This window comes from Acomys minous (assembly GCF_964271855.1).
Source record: "Acomys minous genome assembly, chromosome: 2".
Lineage (NCBI taxonomy): Eukaryota > Metazoa > Chordata > Mammalia > Rodentia > Muridae > Acomys > Acomys minous.
Genome location: NC_140484.1, coordinates 25,529,608 through 25,551,427, shown reverse-complemented (window position 1 = coordinate 25,551,427; position 21,820 = coordinate 25,529,608). Strand labels below are relative to the sequence as shown.

The following is a 21,820-nucleotide window of genomic DNA, read 5'->3' as shown; positions in this document are numbered from 1 at the left end:
ATCAACATGGCAAGTCTTAAAGCCCTTCCTCTCTCATCTGGGCATGCCAGCTAATCGTGGTTGTCAACTGAACAGCATCTGGAATTAACTACAAGCCATGCAGCTGCGCACACCTACGAGGGATTTTCTTGATTGGATTATTTGAAGTGGAAAGACCCAGCCTATGTCTGAGCCACACCTTCTGGCGGCAGCACTTGTAAAATAGCATAAAGGAAGGAAGGGTTTCCTTTTGGCCTGCTTGTCCTTGCACTCAACGACAACCACATATATCCTGTTGCTAAGGCATTCCTTCGCTGCTGTTAGAACATACCGCTTCGGGTTCCAACACAGACTGAAGACCAGCAGCTCTCTAGAAATGCCCTGGGACTCCCGAGACATCCAGTTTCATTTCATGGTCTGAACAACCACCAGATTCTTGGCCTGTCAAGCAATAGCCATTGTTGGACTGCTCCGACCATACCCTGGAAGCAACTTTAATACATCACACACAGACACACACACAACCACAGCCTGTAAGCAACTTTAATAAATCACAAACACACGATACTCTTAGACATTAAAATAAACACACACACACACACACACACACACACACACACACACACACACACACACACACACACACAAATCACCACTACCCCCTTTACCTTTTCCTGGTAAGCCAGTTTGTTCAAAATTATTAAATAAAACAAATAAAAACAACAACAAAAAAGGAAACTTGGCTCCTCTCATTTATCATATTCAGTCTTGTGTTATCTATTTATGTTAAACTACATGCACACAATACATGTTTCTTACAAAAACGCTTAAAATTAACAGGAAGATGAATTCTTGGCAACCGGCTGAAACAGCTTAGTGGAAACATCGAGTCATCTCAGCTAACTCTAGATGGAAGATTCCATATTTATCTGAGAAGAATGAGTGAAGAAAGACTCAAAGACTTATAATGCAAAAATGTATATTTATTTTTATATTGCAATTGAAAAATCCTTAAAAAGCAGTCTTCCAAGGTTGACTTTAAAGGGCTCAACATAAACGATTACACCAGATCACTGGTAGACACCTTTCAGAAAACTGTAGTAATTGACTTTGTTATGAGAGAAAGTGCTTTTGGCTTGGCTAAGGAAGGAAAGATCAACATATCATACATAAAATTCACAAAGTGCTGAAGTTATACACTGGAAACTATGAGGTGAAAGTATCAACAGGGAAGCTTCAAGTCAATAATTCAAATAAACTGTCTCATGAGATGACTGCTTTAAAACAGGAAAGCAAGGTGAGCGTATTATCCCCAAAAGCCTAGACCGTGACTCAATCACATCTGCACCACAGGGGCATCTGACCAGGGTAGTCCCTGACTCAATCACATCTGCACCACAGGGTCATCTCACCAGAGAAGTCCCTCTCCTTGTACATCACTTCCCTTTCTCCCTTCTCTCAGGGCACTGACGGCTCTGAACGCTTCCTATGTGTTGGTACATACTGCACAAACTGCCTATCTCCCTGCAAGAAAGCAGGCGTCTGCAGTCCTGCTCCTAGCTGACGACATCCTGAGTGTTGCCCAGTGCCTCCTGTGTCATGAATTCTCAGTAAAAATTAGAGATGAAGGGCCAATGAATGAGCACCTAGTAGGCCCAGTAAACAACGTACAGTGTACAATTCATTCTCAGAACACTGGAATCATCTTTTGGTCACTGGGAGAACCCTGGTGCCAGAACCTTCTTGTTCACTCACTAGACTCATGGTAGAGTTGTAGCCCTCAGTAGCTACCGAGGGAATATGGTTCACCCAGCAGGTCTTGCTTGAGACTAGCACATCAGGGCCAGTGAGTCAGCTAATGGAATGGTGTTATGTGTTTGTGTAGTAACTGGCTTATAGATTTCCCTCAAGAGGACAATTTGGCCCATTCCTTCGAAGTCTGGTTTCTTTCCAGCTTTACTTTACTTGAAATACATCAGTGGCTCCGTGCTGATTACGAGGAAGTCGAAGATCTTTAGCATGGAATAAAAGCCTTTCCATAAGCAGAGGGTGGCCACCTCTCCCCTAGCATTCAGTTTCTTGTCTGTGAACCAGGTTCCAGCAAAACGTTCTACTCTGAAAAGGGCAAGCAGGCTATTTCTTCCTTCATCATTTATTTTCCTTCAGCTGAGAAGCCCTCCTCTCCTCACCCGCACCTCCTAGTGGGACTTGGTTGAAGACAGCTAGTAAAACTGCACTTCCTGGCCCCCTTGGCATGTTTTACCCAATATGATAAAACCTCTTACAGATCCTCTAAACTCCCACTCCCATTTGCCACGAGTGGAAAAAAAATAACCCCACATCTCCTTCTACTTCCATTCAAGTCTCTGTTCAGAGCTCATTTCCAGGCGAGGCTGTCTTTTTGTTTTTGTTTTGTTATGAGACAGGGATTCCTGTGTAGCCCTGGCTGTCCTAGATTCACTTTGTAGACCAGGCTGGCCTTGAATTCACAGAGATCTGCCTGCCTCTGCCTCCCCAGTGCTGGGATTACAGGCGTGCCCCACCAAGCCTGGCTACAAGAGGCCATCTTTGAGCACCTTGATCAAAGAGACTCCATCCCGTCTCATTTTCCTAAATAGAACTATCCTCCTCAATTGAAGGAATATAGCCTTAGCCTGGTTTTTCTTTGTAGCAGTGATGTAACATGACATTATATATTTATTATGTATTATATAATGTACCTATTTTTTCCTTCTAGAAAGCATGGGACTTCATTTTGTTTATCGCTGTATTTGTGAATAATGATGAATGAATGTCTCTGTGTCTCATTACACACTCTGCCTTGCAATCTTTTCTCTGCTGGACAGTGAGGATGTACACTGGTCATCTTAGTTTCCAACCCTCTCCCCAGTTCTTAAGTAACCTTTAATACTCCTCATATCATTGGTGACATCAACTGTCATTACCCCCAAACAGTTCCCAAGGATTCCTGTGGTGCATAAGGCAAAGAATACAACTATATTTCCACTGACTCTTACCACATATCCTTAAGACTATATGTACTTTAAATTTCAGAACCATTGATCACTTACCACCCTTAGAAGAGTGCTCTGAAATCATTCACATTAACAATTTTGCTACAGAGTATTTGAGAAGTCTCATAATGGTGATATATAATGCTCAAGCCACCTGGCTCAGGCTGACGGGTCCGTTGTGATGGCAAGCTTGAGGGTGTGGGGTTTCAGACCCGTGGCCATGGTCTGTCTCCAGTCTTCACAAGTGAGAAAGCTGAGAATGACTTATTTAATGCATCTGTTAAAAAACATCTTTAAAAAAAGAAAACAACAGCAACAAACACAGATGACACATTTTAATGTGTACTAAAACAGAAATGTAAAACTATGTGCTGTGTTTTATATGTGAGCAAACTTGAGCTAAAAGAGGATTTGGGCAACTTGCTTTCACAGTTAGTCACTGGCTAAGCTGCATCTGAACGGAAGCCACCCCACAGTGACAAGCCCCCGGTCAGCGCTCTCTGGCCATACTGATTCCATAGCACAAGATTTTTTTTTTAATTCTTGCCATATTTCTTTGTGATGGTGAATCTAAGGAAAATAATTTTTAAAATGTGAAAAACTCTCAGGACAAAAGTTCCTCCTTGTAAAAAAAAATAAGTTAGCAGTATGTAGCTAAACACACTTAGTTGATAATGGAAATTTTATTTATTCATCTATACCAGTGGTTCTCAACCTTCCTAATGCTGCAACCCTTTAATACAGTTCCTCATGTTGTGGTGATGCCCAAACATAAAATTATTTCAATGCTCATTCATAGCTGTAATTTTTCTACTGTTATGAATTGTAATGTAAGTATCTGCTATGCAGGGTACCTGATGTGCAACCCCTGTGACTTATTTGACTCCCCAAAAGGTCAAAACCCGCAGATTGAGAACCACTGATGTATACCAATGGAGTGAGTGTGTGTGTGTGTGTGTGTGTGTGTGTGTGTGTGTGTGTGTGTGTGTGTGTAAGGGAGGAAGAGAAAGACAGAGAGGGAAAGAGAGACAGAGGAGGAAGGAGAGAAAAGTGGGGGTTGGGGAGGCATATGTAGACTGGCCTGGAACTCTATGTAGCCCACGCTAGCCTTGCACTCACACTGATGCTGTTGTCTTAGCCTCTTGTGTGCTGGGGTTACAAATGGGCACCACCACACCCAGCTCCAGCTTTTTTGGATGCTCATAGTGAGAGATCAAGTGATTTTTAGATAAGTAATAAATATATAGGCACAGTTAGTTGCCCTGGTTTCCTTTGCAGAACCATGACCTTTAGGTCTCGGGTCTGCTGTCCCCTGAAAGACTAAAGGGAGGAGAGACCATTAGAAGGCACTCGAATAGCTAACAGAGATAATGTCTCCTTCAGGTACTTCGTAGTTTACTGAATGTTTTAAAGCTAAGCAGAAGTTGACAAAATGTATATGTGATGAGGAAGAAAAAATACAACTGGTTCAAAATCACCAAATATCACAGTGGCATTTTGGCATTAAGCAGTCAATAATATAAGAGCATAAAGGAAAGTTCTAGAAAACCCTGTACTGGTCTGCAGCTACAGCTGAAGAGTCAGTCTGGAGCCCACCACATGTGTGGGAAAACCTCATGTTACGAGCTATACAGCAGGAAGAAAACAGCAGCAAGAACAACAACATACAATTACTTTACATAAGAATCAGATAAATATAAAGACGAGGTATAAGAAATGAAAATAACATATACACTAAAAACATCCCAACAGAAACGGGCTTTATTTAAAGCAGACAAGTGAATTCTTCCATTAGCATCAACTTCTTCAAGACTCAAGGATACGGAAATGAAGGGTGGTGCTCCACAAGTAGAGAGGTGAAGATTGGCCAAGAATTTCAAGTGTATTGCCTTTCAAAAAGCCCTTGCAAGGGTACCCTAATCAAAAGATCATTAGGTCTCCTGTTACAGTGTGTGTACAGCATCCTCATTTGAAAGTGACCCATCTATCCTAACACAAACATTTCAGAAGGAAATGTCCATATATGTTAGTGTATTATAAATTATGTCTTAGAAACGAAATAAAGTACATACCTCAGTTTAAATACTAAAACAGAAATGAAAAAAAAAAACAGCCCTGTAACGTTATTACTTTAGGTGTCTTGTTACACGGCTCGTAGGGTAAAAACATGTGCAAAACAGATCATTATTTCTGACACCTCAACCCATGACTTTCCTTAAGTCCTGTGTGATCAGATCAGCCCCTCCAAATTTTACACAGGGGTTTGCTGCCTTTCATATGGCACACGTGAATGAGGACACATTATCACAGACTGTTCCAACTTAGTGTAAAGTAAATCCAATGGAATATTATGATTTGAGGGGTAAGAAGACAAGATAAAATTGCAATATAATACTCAATGTTTCTCACCTTCATTAACCCTTTCCTTTCACATGGTCAGACTTTTAGAATTGCGGATTTTGTGTTTAACTTTGTGTTGAATTGGTCAGCACCTTGATTGACATGAGCAATTACAATAAGGAAAGCATACAGACAGAGAAGAGGGAGATCACGAGGGACAAAAACAGAGGAAGGACTCTTTTTTTTTTGTCCTAAGACACTGAAACAAAAAAGATTAAAAAAAAGAGAGAGAGTAAACAAACAAAGTGTTCACAGTGCAACATGCCAGATTCGTAGTTTCATTTGAAACCAACAGCAAATCATGAAACGTCATGAAAAAATATAAGTAAAGGCAAAAATCTCCTAGAGTAATTACTAAATGAAGTTAAAGTTACCACACTGATCAGTAAACCCCAGAAGAAAAATGGACAGCGTTCTCATTTCAGGCCCCTCTTAAACATCATACAACTTTTCAAAGTTAACGCATGAAATTGGTAGGTTTGGCCACGCTGCACAATTTCTTTTTTTTTTTTTTTCTTTAAAAAATACAGTATACAGAAAAAAATCTTAATATTCCCCATTTTGTATCATAAGCTTGAAACCTAAGAGCAAAAGATCTAGGATTTTAAGTTATTTACAAATACAGCAGGTTCATCCACCATAGTGGCTTGGCTTCTGTCCCATGGAGATGTCACCTTCTCTGGTGGTGCCTGTCAGCTCTCTGTCCCCACGAGGGGCTGTTCCCTCTACTGAGCATCCGTCATTTTGAACAGTTCCAACAGGGCCCCAACAGCTCCAAAGTAACCCTACAAAAATGGAGAAGTTCTGTAAGACTATTTCTGAACTGTAACCAAAGAACTACTATTACTTTCCTCAGCTCTAAGAACCACTGCCCTTGGGGTTGGAGAGATGGCTCAGCGGTTAAGAGCACTGCCTGCTCTTCCAAAGGTCCTGAGTTCAATTCCCAGCAACCACATGGTGGCTCACAACCATCTATGATGAGATCTGGTGCCCTCTTCTCGCATGCAGGCAAAACACTGTATAATTAATAAATTGAAAAAAAAAACACTGCCCTTAACTTTACAGATGTGTAACATTAAAACCAGAATTTATGGCTGGGCTATGAGTTAAAGGCAGGGCCCATGTTTAGCATAATTGAGTCTATACAGTTGATTTCTTGAATATGAAACAAACGAACGTTGATCTCGTTGTAAAATTTTAAAAAATCAAGATTGAGTAATCAAATAACTGTTAATTAGTCTGAATGCATATTTATCCATAATATAATAAAGTGCTTAGAGCTGTATCTGGCATATGGTGTACACTGCCTTCCTGTAAAACAGAAGCTCATATTTCTATGAAAATGAACATTTCTAAAACTCAGTTATTTTAGGAAATAGTGTCTTAGTCATTGGATTACTATATGCAACAAAATTCCACAGACTAAATGGCTTATGAAATAAGCAGTATCACTTCATTTCCTAGCTTTCTGGAGGTGGAGTAGGCCAGCATCAGGGTGTTTGTCAAAGCCAGACTCCTTGTGGACCGCTGTCATCACTGTAAACTGGCATTGTAGCTGGGATGGGGGTGGGGGTGGGAGGTGGAGGAGGGGGTGGAGATGCTAATTCCTTTTCAGAGAGTGCTGCCCTGGGAATGTAGTCTCCTCCCCAAAGCCTCGCCTTCAAACACCACCATCTTGGGAATTAGGATTTTAGTGTGTGAAGGGATGGGGAGGAAACTACAACAGACAAATACTGAGTCCAGTAGCTGCCTGGTTTCCAAAGGGCTCCTGACACGGCGCTTCTTTTGGCCTGGCTTCAGCAGTTGCCTTAGAGATGGCACGGACACCTCAGGACCACTAATGCAACTTCTGAGGTCTTCCTGCACGCTTGCAATTCTTCTGAGCACTTTACATTCAAATGTCAATCATTTCAGCATCAGTCACAGGGACATCTCTTCAATATAGTAATTTCTTATGTGTTAGATTAGCTACACAGAAGTGTGGCTCCTGGGTCATTTCATTCTACCTTTAATTCCCGAAAAAAATAAATTTCCATACTGTTTCTCACAATAGTAATAATAATAATAATCATTCACATTTCCAGATGACTTTTTCTTTTCATTTCAGGAACTGTCTTCAAAATCTCCACCGTTGGCTATAAGAAAGCTTCCATCATATAAATGACATTTGGGGGAGTATAATAAATATTAATAATAAATATTATTAATACACTGGCTCTTATGTTAGACAGCCCAAAATACATGGGAGACAATTAAGGCCCTGGGAGCTTGACCTACCTCATGTTCCAAAAACAGTGCTTTCAGCTGTCCTTTAGACCAAAAGTCCATGGCATATGCTAGCAACTTCATGGAGACCATATTGATTCTGAGAAAGTTTCCAACAAATACAACTCTGTCGATATTCTGGGGGGGGAAAGTTACAGGCAAACAATTAAGCCATGGCTTAAACAGCATTTCGTAAAGACTCACCGTTCTAAGTGTGGCTGTACATGACCCCGCTCAGTCACTGTTTCTAAACGAACAATTTCAGCATCTCTAAAAACAAAGTTAATTCCACACAAGAGAATGGGAAGATTTTGGTTGGGCTACGGCGATTAAGTTTTTGTTACCTAGACACAAAGTAGAATCAGTTGGGAAGAAGGAACCTCAGTTGAGAAGATGCCCACATCGGATGGGCCTGCAGGCAAGTCAATGGGGCATGCTCACGATTGCCGTGGGATGGCCCAGCCCACTTCCGGTGGTGTCATGACTTGGATGAGGCTGAGCCCATCAGTAAGCAGCATTCCCCTGTGATCTCTGCTTCAGATCCTGCCTCCAGATTCCTACTCTGCTTGAGTTCCTACCTCCTCTTCCCTCAATGATGGGAGTTTGATTAGGAAGTGTAGGCCAAGTAAATCCATTTCACACCAATAGCCACCCCATGATCTTTATCACAGCAACCGAAAGCAAACCAGGACATGGGCAAAGCACACATGATAATGGACAGGCTGTTAGGTTCTTGTTTACAGTTATTATGCTATGTTCCATTAGGTTTGATATTATATATATATATATATATATATATATATATATATATATATATATATATAATGAATAAAACGGAGTTAAAGTTCCAGCTTAAATTGTCCCTCAGCTCCCAAATTCCAAGCATAAAATACTATTACAACCAACTTATAAATGACATGAATGGCTGTGGTTTGTTCACCTACTGAGTTTGGGATATAATAAAGAAACAATATTCTGTCTCTGGCCTCAAGAGTAAGGCAGAATGTCCTGTCTGAGTTACAGAAAGGTTAAAAGATGGTACCAAAAAAAGTACACCATGGATGCAGATTTTCGTTCTGAACCCACACTTGTGGACACTCTTCATCCTGCGCACGGAGACAGGCTTCAGGTCTCCCAAGCCTCCAGCTCCTGCAGTTCTTCCTGTTCCTCCCCCAGGTACTTGTGAAGCTGAAGACTGAGCTCCATGCAGATGCTGAACCACGGCCAGTTGCCATGGTCACTCAAGATCAAAGGCAAGAGGGCCTCTGAGGGTTATTTTTGGCTCTGTCTACCAGGAGTAATCAAGGTCTAGAAACACCATCTTTCAAATGTCTCAGATTTTAACCGTGGATGTTCATGAAGGCATCAAGTCATAGAAAATATTCCATGGGTGAGGGACTCTGAGGTACTCTCAGTAACTTTCCATTACACAAGATAAAGAAAAAGCACACTGAAGAGGAATGTAACTAAACTTAGGAGGCTCAAAGTAGAATTTTCAAAGCCCAGTCTTGTATTGTCCATCAGGAAGATAGAGGAGGCATTACATTGTGACAAGAATTTTATATTGCAAATAAAGGCCAGGTGGGTCAAAATGAAAATTGTTTAACAAAGAGGGAAAATGAGAGGTGAACGCTTCTTAAAAGCAGTGCAGAGAGGGAGGAATGGCACAGCAGCTAAGAGGGCACACTGCTCTTGCAAAGCACCAGAGACTGGCTCGCAACACACACACACACACACACACACACACACACACACACACACACGCGCGCGCGCGCGCAGCAGTTTCCAGCTGCCTGTCACTCCAGCCCCACAGCATTCAATGCATCCGATGTCTACAACCACCTGCACACATGCTCACACATCTTCACAGAGACACAAACACACATATTAATGAGCAATAATAATAAATAAAAACTAGTGTTGGAGCCGGGCATTGTGATGCACGCCTGTAATCCCAGCACTCTAGGAGGCAGAGCCAGGTGGATCTCTGAGTTCGAGGCCAGCCAGGTCTACAGAGTAAGTTCTAGGACAGCCAGGGCTACACAGAGAAACCCTGTCTTGAAAAACAAAAAACAAAACAAAACAAAACAAAAAAACCAAAAAAGTTCCTGCAAATCAACAAGAAAGCAGGACCAACAACCCGGCACATGATGGATGAACAGTATATTAACAGACTGTTAAGCCTGATGGCCCAAGTTTAATGTCTGGAACCAACATAGCAAAAGGAGAGAACTGACTCCCTTGAGTTGTCCTCTGACATGGACCATAGTATGTTTGAATCCCTACACACACACACACACACACACACACACACACACACACACACACACACGTAATTAAAAAAAAATTTTTAAAGGAAGAAACAATAATTATTACATATGTGAAAATACATAACCTCACTTATATTAAGGTACAATTTCTTTTCCATTAGACTAGAAAACATAAAAAAGGTTTACAGACCTCTTGGAAATTTATATATTATGCTTACTGGACACCTAAATTAGAACTACCTTTTGGAAGAAGTTTTATAATATTTGTCAAAATTATAATTGGTATACCCATTGATTCAGAAATTTACCTTTTTAATTTCATTGATTTAGTAATTTTGTTTGAGACAAAGTCATACCATGTAGACCTGGAGGTCACTATGTAGATCAGGGTGGCCTCAAACTCAGAGAGATCTGCCTGTTTCTGCCTTTGAATTCTGGTATTAAAGCTGTGGGCTCCTATATTCAGACATTTACGCAAAATTATAAGTTATATAAATGTGTGCATATATATGTACATATTGCAGGAGTTTTAATAAAGCAAAAGGCTAAAAGTAATACCCTAAGTATCACTAGAAAAGTGATCATATCATTAGCAGCATGTATTGTGCTAGACAGCTATTACAAATGTTGAAATATAAATATAGCAATCTTACGACATTCTACGTAAAACAGCGAGAGGCAATATTTTCAGAGATGTCTATTTGAAGCACTGTAGACTGAGAGCCATGGTGGAATTAAAATTCTGATGTTTAGGCTAAAAAGAGGAGTAGGAGAAAGGAAAAAAAGAGACAGACAAGGCATGTGTGGCAAAGTCTTGGAAGGTGCTCAGTGTGAACTGATTGACAGAACGGAGTCCTTTATCTCTCTCCTTCATGTACGCCTAGAATTTTTCACAGTAAAACCACAAGCAAACAAAGCAGAATGCAGAGTAGTATGCAGAGGGTGAACTGAACAGTTTGTGATAATTTCTTAGCTGCTTCTTTCGAAAGATCTGGGTTTGATTCCTGGTACCCGCAAGTCGGTTCACAGCTGTAATTAAATCTGGACCCAGGGCAATCGATGCCCTTTTCTAGCCTCGGTGGGCACTAGACACATGCAGTGCACAGACATACATGCAGGCAAGACACCCATGCACAAACAAATGAAGTTTTAAAAAGAGAGAATGTTCTGTAGAGCTTGTTGTCTTTGAAAGCGCATCATTTATCCCATACTAAATAGAACATAGAACAAAAACAAACCAAAGCCTGAAAACGAGGGGCCTTCTCTAGTGAGATTCAAGCCAAGGCGAGTGTAGAAACGGACTTGCTTCCCCGACTGCCTTTCTACTATGTTTGGGGCTCTGAATTGTCTATTCAAAACTCAACAAAATGCAGGCTGCTGCCAGAGAAATGGCATCAACTAGCCTTATCTAGCTATGAACCTTGAGTGTAACAATATCAACTGTCCAAGCAGGATATGCCCACGGGTGCAACAGGCTATTATGGGGGAAACCTACTGCGCTCAGCTTGGATTTGAGGCTCACTTCACATGAGGAAATTCATATGTGATACTATGCACCTGGTTAAAACCTGTGCCTAGGACAGTAAGAGGCCCTATCAAGGAAGCTATTGTTTTTATGAAATGGACATGATGTGCCTTACAAATTAATTCTAAGCAGCTGTTTGTACCCCTGGACTAATGTTGATGTCAGCTTTAATCAGAAGAGCTTCTTTTTTGCAGCCACTCATAACTGGTCACAGTGCTGAGAACAAATGACTGTTGGATGTGCAGCCATAAATAAGGTAGCTACAGCATCCCCTCTAAGACTCAAGGAATATAATGGGAGGACTACCAGAGAGAATGTAAGGACCAGAGGATGGGGCGAGGGATGTGGAGCACTGCTGACTTCCAGGCATGCCTACACAAGACTAGGCCTGTCATCCTCTCATGGGGCTGGGAGGGCTCAAGGGTCCCACCTCCCCCTGAGGACTTATACAGGTGATGGCTGATGAAGAGCAGATCAACATTGACTGTCCTTAAGCAGTAGCCATAAGGACATAGGAGTCCCTGCTCTTGTGAATAAACCTTCACCGATGATCCTGTTTTTAAAAACCCTAATAACGCTGGGCATGATGGCCCAGGCTTTTAATCTCAGCACTCGGGAGGCAGAGGCAGGTGGACTGCTGTAAGTTCAAGGCCAGCCTGGTCTACAAAGCAAGTCCAGGACAGCCAGGACTACAAGAGAAACCCTGTCCCGAAAAATCAAAAACAAAAACCCTAATGAAAATCCCTGGTAAGAGGGAGAGGGCGGTAAAGGCCACTTGGGAAGAGGAGGGGGGGTCAGTGGCAGTGGGCGGCGAAGGTAAAAGAGAGGGCAAGGGAGGCAAATATGATCAAAACATACCGTGTACGTGTGTGAAAATGACATAATGAGATGCGTTACGAATAACTGATATATGCTAATGAGGAGACACGTGAAGCGTAAAGTTGGGGGTGGGGTTAGAGGGATGGCTCAGTGGTTAAGGACAAGTAAGTGATGCACTTCCCAGAAGACCCGAGATGGATTCCCCGCGCCCACATCCAGTAGCTCACAACTACCTGTGACTCCAGCCTTCTGGGGTCTACCTCCTCTGCTCTCTGGGGGCACTGGACTCACTTGTATACCACAGATGTGCACACGTAGACATAATTTAAAACAATAAAAATAAATGTTAGAGCTTTAAAAAAAAAAAAAGGTAAAGAGGGCGTTTTATGCCATAACAATATCAAGAGCAAACAACTCAGATTCAAGTGATGCGGTGCCCCATGCTGTGAAAAATGGCTGAGATAAAAGATTCTCAAGTCAGAAACTGCAGACAGCAACGCAAGGGCTGACGACCTTTGTTCCTGCTCTCCCAGGGAAATCTGATGCTGCCATCCCCTGTGCTGTCCTGAGAACCTGCACTTACTCAGCAGCCTGCAAAGGAGCCTGTGTCAGTGAGTCGGCCACTCCATCCATTGAACTAACTGCACAGGGAACATCCAAAGGAGTTTGCTCCAGCCTACAAGTAGCATGTGTCTATTTTCCAATGGGAAAAATAACAGCAGCTGGCCTCACCCAGAGGGATTCTGATACCTGTGTTTAAAAAGACCTGGCTCGCTCCAGCAGATTGCAGGGCATAAGGTAACTCTGGAAAGCGGGGGAAAGGGCACAGTTGCTTTGTTGGGCAAAGGGTGTCACTGTGCAATTGACCTTTGAGAGCCCTGAGCACAGCCAGCCAACCCACATACTAGTCTTACAGCTAGTGTTTGGCTACTTGGAAAAACACCCTGCAAAGGTTAATGCCGGGAAAAAAAAAATAAGCCAGTGTTTCCAATGAATCCCATGACCAAAGTGGACTTTGAGAAGGCATGCCTCTGGAGCCTGCTCACCAGCTTCCTAGTTAAACCCACATGGATAAGGGACTTCCAGTAAATGCTGACTGCTCTCCAGGTGACAGTGTTGTAACAGGCGGGGTCTCTTTTTGTAACCACAAAGCTCAAAGCCAGAACCAACATCTAAACAAACAGACAAACAAACAAAAGTGCCTTATACCCTAATGCTACAACTCAGCTTGGCAGCGACCCTACAGGTCCCCTGGAGCCACAGTTAAGGGCAGGCTGTGAGTTACCGGTCATGGATGGTGGGAACCGAACTCAGGTCCTCTGCAAGAGTAGCATGTGCCCTTAACCACTGAGCCATCTCTCTAGATCCTCAAAAAGGCTTTGAAGTATCTGTAAATTTTTATTTATTGATCTAGGGGGGGTATATGTGTGTGTTATGCATATTTAATATTTATGATACTTATGACTTGAACGGTCTTTTGTATGCACATCATATTTCTATTAAAAATTATGCATTCCAAAACCCCATTACAGATCTGCTGTGGTTCTTACATGTTTCTCCTATTACCTGTTCCATGCCCCCAAGTTCTTTTTCTTGTGTTCCTAACACACCACAAGGGGTGGATTGTTCTACTTCTCAAATCTTGTTTCTTAGAAAGGGGTTGTACTTCCCCCCGACTCCCCAAAGAACTCAGCAATCTTTCAAAACTTGTTAACCAAGCTTTGTCTGTCCTCAGCTCTACTTTCTTCTTGTGCCTGGGGCTCTGGCTGGCCTTGGTTGTAGCAAGCTCTCTGTGCTTTGATAGCCCTGTACAATGCTGCTTGAACTCCATGCCACAAGGCAACACTGTAAAGAAGCTGAAAGCAGAGAGAATACCGAGCATTGCAGGTGGGAGCACTTTTAGTTTGATTATTTACATACACACCCGGGGCTTTCCTCACATTTTCCGCAGCCCGTGGCACTGCATAGCAGTTAGAAAGAATGGAATGTGGACTGCAATTTTAAACTTGCTTCCACACGGGTATCGATTTTAAAGTAAATCATGTTATCTTCTCCCTATAACCACATAATAAAAGTCAATTTTCCTCAGAATGACGACAGTTATTATACTGTCAAAGATGATGTATGAGGACCGCGCCCCCCCCCCCATTTTCTCAGAGTTAAAGTCTTACCTCATTCAGTGCACACATCCGAGCAATGGAGCCAATGTTGTTGGTGATGGTGACCAATGTGGCCCGGGCGAGGTCTTCCTTGCTGATGGACTCTCTCTTTTCTTTACTCATCATGTTGCCAAAGCTATGTTGGAAATATCAGTGACAGTATTCAAAGTTATCCTCAGGGAGGGCCTAAGCTTCTACATCAAGATACTCTGGGAAGCACTATGAATAATCAATCCCTTTCAAACTCAGATAAGCAGACTTCGCTACCGTGGTTTATAAGCAGACAGCATTACACTATGAGTGGCTGGCTGCCCCTTCTTAGCAAGGGACAAAGTAGCATGACTATTCATGGGACAGACACTTGTAATGCTTCTAGATATCTGGACAAGAGTGGAAGGGGAGAAACTGTGGCAGTTTTCCAGAACCTTCTTTCAAAGTTGCCTTATTTTAAGCACAAGTATCAAGTGGTAAACACCTCAGTGCTTCATCAAGGACAGGAGATCAAATCTGAGATCTGACAGGATAGGTAATTTTGAGCCAGGCTGGTAGACTGACATTTATTTAAGAAAACAAAAACAAAAACAAAAACAAAAAAACAAACAATACAACAGAAAACTAGATGAATGGCCTGGGTGGAGAGCCTGCCTGGTGTGGATTCGCTAAAGCTCCTCACCACTTAGTTTCTACCTTGATGCTACAGCAGATCCTTGAAGGCCAAATCGTTCATAGTCTCCTCCGTAAATGTCCTTCACCAGCTTATCAACATTGGTGCTGTCGCCTTTAGCTGCCATGTCCAGAGCTTCTTCAAAGGTCTCACAACCAGTCAGCAAGCAACATAGGCCTAGGAATGTCCCACCTCCAAGACTGAAGGAACAATAAGGTTTATTTTTTTTTTATGCTTTGTGATTTGCCCATCCAAGTCCCCCAGCCACATCAAGACTATTAATATGGATTCAGAAAAAAAATGCAGAAGGGCAAGGGAGCACTTTGTGGAAGAGCAGAGGTGCATGTGCATCAAGTGTTAAGAGATACAACAGAGCTTGAGGGTAGACTGGGTAAGAAAGAGGGCAGCAGCTGGGATTAAACATTGAGAAAAACTTGCCCCTGCATTTGAGAATAGAATTGGAAAAGACTCTCACTGGTTTCTGTTGTGAGACCTTCAGCCAGCTTACTAGCCTAAGTGCTTAATCAATCAGCTTCAATGCAATGGTTTGTTCTGTTTGGGTAGTGGCACGTAACTGGAGAAATGGATGATGTTAGAACGCCATATGCAGCTAAATGCAGTTCAGAGGGAAAGTCATAGTGTGCGCATAGTTCCTGACGACAGAGCCAGCCCCCGGGGTGACAACCTCAACTCATGTCTGTCCCAGCAGCCAGCGCAGGAGGCTGCCTTTCCTGACCCTACCTATCTAGAGTGTCCATCTCATGCTACCTTGGAAACTTTGGTGGGAAAACTACCTACCTAATAAGATAATGGTTTCCACTGCTCTTTGGATATTGCTTATTTCTAATTACCACCCACTACTGAAAGTGCAAAAAATGTTCCAATGCTTGGAGTATGTTTTAAAAGCTTTCCATTATTTTGGAGGTTCCAAAATAGTCCTTGTTGCCAAATTTAGAAATTAATTACAGTAGCTGAGAATAAAATTAATTACAGATTGCTATTAAAGCTACCTGATGTCACGAAAACCCAATTCAGAGAAATAAGTACCATTAGGAAAGTCATGGTAAGAAAGGGAGCCTTAATTCTTAACTGCTGGCAAAGACTTCTCTCTGATTCACCATGCATGATAAACAGAGAAGAGCCAGCTGCTCATATCAACTGGTTCTGCAGCTTCAAAGAGCCACTAGTTCTGGGAAAACAACTTTCATTTGGACATTAGCTTTTAATTCAAAGAGGCGGAATTAAGTTGAGATTAAAGAGGAAAATGTATTGCAAATAATACTGTTATCAAGAAGACACCAGATCATGGACAGGCACATAGGTTTTAAAGTTGCATTTAAAATAAAATTGTGCCATACTCTCAGATTTAGATTTAAAAAAAAGAAAGAAAGAAAAGAAAAGAAAAAGAAAGAAAAAAGAAAAAGAAGGGAAAGAAATGGAGAGAAAGAAAGAGCACCCCCCCCTTTCAGGGTCTTTTATGTTACATGTGCACAACCAGCAAAAAAATACCCAAGTCATGGGTGTGGTGGGTGTGGTGCCACAAGGAAACAAAGAGGCACGAACAAACACAAAAATCTACCCTCATCTGCACACCGAGCCCCAGGAGTGTGTTTAATGAGAACACTTCTCGGGCTGTGTGCTACCTCCATTTTCTTGTTTGCTCCCTGAATACTTTTCAAGTCTTTGTTCACATTTTCAGCGTCGACACTGTTTGTCCCTCTCTTTGAACATTAGGCATCCCCCTGCGGCAAGGCATTCGACCACCAACCCAGAATGTAGGCAACTCAAGAAACCGGCTGACTTAGAAAGAAGGTAACTCATCAACTGATGTGCTGGCATGACTGAAAATGGGGAAGTATGACGAGAAAATGGTGGAGGATGCCAGATAAGAAACTGGGCGGGAAAGCGGGAAAGCATCTGCACAGCTTCTGCGCTGCAGACAGGAGAGAAGACGGCAACGGCACAGAAGAGCCAAGAGCCTCCTAGCATGTGTTACTACGCTCAGCCTTCTTATTTAGTCAGGACATTTCCTCTCTCACAAGCAGATACCTCTGTCTGTTTTCCAGTATATCAGAGGCAAATAGAAAAGGGCACTGGGTAGTCTCATTATTCATCAGAGTGAGAAGAACTCTTCGATTACTCATTTTAGTGACTGAATTGGCAATGCCTGTGAAGCAGTGGCCACTGATGGGCATATAAGTATACGCCCTTAAAGTAGACTCCTGAATGACCAGGAGGCACCGCTGTCCCTTCAACTTAAGTCCCAGACTAATTTTCTTCTTTTAGTAGACTACACACTGTAACATGAGCTATAAAGACCTGGTTTTCATACTAAGAATTGAACTTGTGTCACTAGGGGGAACAACAATTGTGCCCAAATCCAGAAAACAGTTAAAGGACAGAAAACCAACCGTACAAAACATGGAAAGGGAAATGGAGCTCATGAGATAACATGGCTTCTTACACCTTCTGATGGAGCTAGGGAAGTGGCTAACTTGGTAAAGTACTTGATGAGCAAGCACGGGGGCTTGTGTTCCAACCCCGAGCAACTGTATAAAGATCTGGGCACTGTTGTGCATCTGCAACCCCAGCTCTGGGGTGTGAGTATGGAGGGGGGGGGTCTGAGACACTCCTTGATAGACACGGGCCAGCACATCCGACCTACTATAACTGGTGAGCTCTCAGGTTCAGTGAAAACCTTTGCCGTGTATGTATAAACAAACACACACACACACACACACACACACACACACACACACACACACACACACACGCACGCACAGCCACCTATGAGTCCAGTACTTGGAAGGCTATGACTGGTGCACTGTAGGAAATTCAAAGCCAGTTCTGTCTGCACAGTAAAATGCTGCCTCAATAAAATGAAATCCACCAAAACAACAATGAAATGTTTACAAGTATGTATGTGTGTGTATATATGTATGTATGTATGTGTGTGTATGAAAAACCAGAATTAAGAAACACCTGGAGTTACCTCTCTCAGTTTATGAGAAGCGACGAAACTTACAGTTCCAGCATTTGCGTGCATCGGTAGTCCCCCAGGGCTGGGGAAATACCTCAGTGGTGGAGAGCATGCTTAACAGAAATGGTCCCCAAAGTGTGTCCTACATACTGTCCTCACCACTCACCCTGGCTGTCTACATCGGATATTTTCTAACTTGTAACAAGAGAAACTCTGAGCTGAAGTGGCGGCACATATCCGTAATGCTAGCACTTGGGAGGCTGAGCCAGGAGGTTCATAAAGGGCATTCATCAATACCTGGGGTTTGTGGGCATTAGTTCATGTGTGAAGAAGCCACACCCCACAATTAGCTCCTTAGCAAAGCTTCTCAGATGATACAGATCCCTGGAGTCTGCACATCTGAGAACTTATCTGTGATGTTCTTCATTAGCTACTGTGTATGCGTCAACAAAAGTGTAAGTGTTTCTAAGTGCGGAAAATGTGTACCTTGGTACTGCCTAGAGAGCATCTTGACCAGTTCAGCTACTCCTAGGATACTGTGCCGTTTGTGTTTCAAGGAATCCTTACTTCACTAGGTCATGGTCCCACACACATGAATGAGGTGGACGCAGTTCACAGATGCAAAGGAGAAACCGTATGTCACTTTCCACCTTGATTAGCATGTGTTAATTATCTACATCAATGGGATCTTATATGATATTGTTCTATATGCATTCAGGCTTAAAATAAAAAGATGAAAGGTTAAAAAAAGGAAAAAAAACTTGGCCAGGAAAACACTCTCTGAGGTAAGCTCTGTTTGAGCTGAGCATTCGTATTTGGAGTCTTCTGTCGGTCCTAATGAGACCACGGGATCCGTGTTCAGTCCTGGTTGAACAAGTAAGCTACTAGACTCTCAATGAAAAGACAGATGGGTGTATCGCCGGGAATTACGGTGCACCGCTTTAATTCCAGCACTCAAGACCAAGAGGCAGGTGGATCTCTGTGAGTTTGAGGTCAGCCTGGTTTGCATGATGAATTCCAGGCCAGTTGAGGCTAAATAATGATAACAAATGATGAATAACGAATAATAATAATAATAATAATAATAATAATAATAATAATAATAATAATAAACAAAAAAGATGTATGCCAGGTAGCAGTTTACAGACATAACAGATTCAACATTCTGAACCCGCACTGACTTCAGTCAGAGGGTGTGTCTGAACCACGGTCTCTCAACTGTAACACTGTTGATATTTGGGATTCTCTATATATATTTTGCTGTTGCAGGAGTTGCCCTATACATTTTATCAGTGTCCCCGAGTTCAACCTATGTCCCACCTCCCACTACGACAACTAGAAATGTCGTCAGCCATCAGCTAACATCACCAAGCCCTGGGTGAGGAACACTGACTCATCCCGCACAACCACAGTTCATGAAAACACACTGAAAAGGCAGAACTTTCCTCCCACGGGTGGAGAGTGCTGCAGAGTTGTCAGTGCTGGAAACAAAACACGCGAACAAACAAACCAAGCAGAACCTCTTATGGCAGACATGAGGATCCTGAGGCCCAGACAAGTAACTTGCCATGTTCATCGGTCGTCAACGACAGTTTCAACACCGTATCCTAAGGACACGCTGCATGGCACTGGTCCCTTTCAGTTCCTCTACAAATGGGTTTTGTGGTCTAGCAAGTTGAAGGAATGCCTCATACCAAATCAGCTTCATTTTGTTCATAGTGGGTTTTCCCAGGCTTTTCCCAGGCTGAGTTTCCCATTGACAGGAAGCTGCACCTGTTTGCCCTTCATGGGTCTTAGAGTACAGTGCATATATGCAAAGAACAGATAAAATAAATAAGTAATAAAGAGCCCCGAAGTACTCTAACCACCTGGGGTCACAGGCCTGTGTTTCTGTGCCCTGCATTCCAAAATTCCTAGGCGCTTGCTGACCTGATAAAAGGGGAAAACCACTCCTTGTATGTCTTTCGTTTGCTGGTTGGTCTATTTTTGCAGCTTTCCTTCCTGCCTCGACACCAAAAAAAACTTCCAAGGGAAGGTTTCTGTGAAGTGTCTCTGACCATCCCAAGGGTTGCAGTCTCGGCTGGCCTCTGGACACTCATCTATCTACCTGCTGGCAAACTAACGGGTGCCGTCCTCCCTCTCCCAGCCTGAGCAGTGAACAATGACCCTTACACGCACCAGCTTTTTCTCTAATATATCATGCAATAAACTGGTCATGGTGGCTCGTGCCTATACTCCTGGCACCCAGGAGGCAGAGGCAGGATTGTGAATCTGAGGTTAGCCTGGGCTTACTCACTAAGCTTCAGGGTAGCCTTAACTACAAGGTAAGATCCTACATCCAAAACAAAACTCCTTGGTACAGGAGCCCAGTATATTTCTCTTAAAAATACACGCAATGCAAACAGTCTCTTACTATACACCGCTCGTCAAGAAGCGGGCGTGGTCTAAGCATAATGAGGCTCTCTTCATCAAGAGCATGCTTACCTGGTCCCCGTCACTCTTTTGTAGTTGTCCTTGGAGTACACGGCTAGAATGCTGACGCCTGAGCCCATGTTAACCAGCAACATAGGGTATGGGTTATCAAGGCAGTATGGCTTTTTTTGACACAACTCAGGATTCGTGGGGTTTTCAAAATAGTAACATTCCGGCTTGCCGTTGAAGCCAACTGAGTCAACGTAAAGCAGGCCCTGAATCAGACAGTCCAGTTCGTCCAGTTTATGCAGCTGCAGGTCAGCAATCTGCAAGAGAACACAGCCCTGTTAGAGGCCCTGCACAGACCGTGTTGTGTAGAGCCTGGGAGGGGTGGGCTATCTGGTAGACCCACTTTCAAAGCAAAGAAACGCTCCCAAACCCCTGCATCGGGAAATGGTGCCGACAGCCGTGCTGCGAGGATAAGAGCTTGCCTGGCTCATAAGCATGTATGATTAGTGGCCCGAATACAGGCTTTTGTTTTGACTCGCAGACCCTGTCAATGTGAGCTTATTTGGAAAACGGATTTGAGTAGAAGAGAACCGAGGAAATCATTGTAGGTCACCTGGATGGGCCCTAATTCCAATGACAGGAGACACACGCAGGGAAAACCTTCGGAAGAAGGCAGAGGCCTGAGTGTTGCACCACGGCCTATGGGGCGCCAACAGCAAGCAAACGCTGGAAGAGACAGGCAGCGTAATGTCCCCGAAGCCTCAACAGCGTGGTGTGGTTGCCAAGGCTTTGCCTGAGGGTCACTGGCTTCAAGGACTTTGATAGAAGAAATGTCCGTAGTTGTCAGCCACCAAATTGGTAGTAAATTGACACAACAGCCAAGAAAGGTTAGTGCATTAGAATGTTCACTCAGAAGCTAACAGGAATCCTACATATGCTTGACAGAACATGGGGTCCGAAAGGCCTGGGAGTGGGGCAGAATCCCTCTGGGCACACAGAGCCTCTCCCATACTTGGCTCTGGGACAGGCAGGCCTGACTTTGAACTCTAGCTCTAAAACCTACTCAACTGAGGTGATCTGGGATGAGGTATTTAGCTTCTCAGTGTTGCTGTAAGAACTACACGACAGCCATGCACTATTTGCTTGCCACCCGCCACAACAAAGGGCTTACTTACTGTCTGGGGTGGCCCTTGCAGAACCCTATGAGGTAAAACCTCCCCTTTCTTGGAGACAAAAAGGGAAGGTACTGAAATACATGTGATGTAAAAGCAGAAAGGGAGGCTATTCTAGAGCGGAAGCAGGTCCTGCAGAGGCAGGCGGAAGT

At 43.1% G+C, this 21,820-nt stretch overlaps 1 protein-coding gene across 2 annotated transcripts in view; it reads right to left on the bottom strand.

The window, feature by feature from the left end:
• Window positions 1-4,736: 4,736 nt before the first annotated feature.
• Window positions 4,737-21,820, bottom strand: part of PANK1 (pantothenate kinase 1) — a 64,693-nt gene continuing 47,609 nt past the window's right edge. For both annotated transcript variants that reach the window (XM_084773449.1, XM_084773450.1), the window contains exons 3-7: window positions 20,560-20,813; window positions 15,119-15,295; window positions 14,444-14,567; window positions 7,671-7,796; window positions 4,737-6,178 (exon numbers count right to left, since the gene is read on the bottom strand). In XM_084773449.1, the coding sequence (XP_084629575.1) occupies window positions 6,119-6,178; window positions 7,671-7,796; window positions 14,444-14,567; window positions 15,119-15,295; window positions 20,560-20,813 (741 nt within the window). In that variant the 3' untranslated portion in view covers window positions 4,737-6,118. The remainder of the gene's footprint in view (window positions 6,179-7,670; window positions 7,797-14,443; window positions 14,568-15,118; window positions 15,296-20,559; window positions 20,814-21,820) is intronic.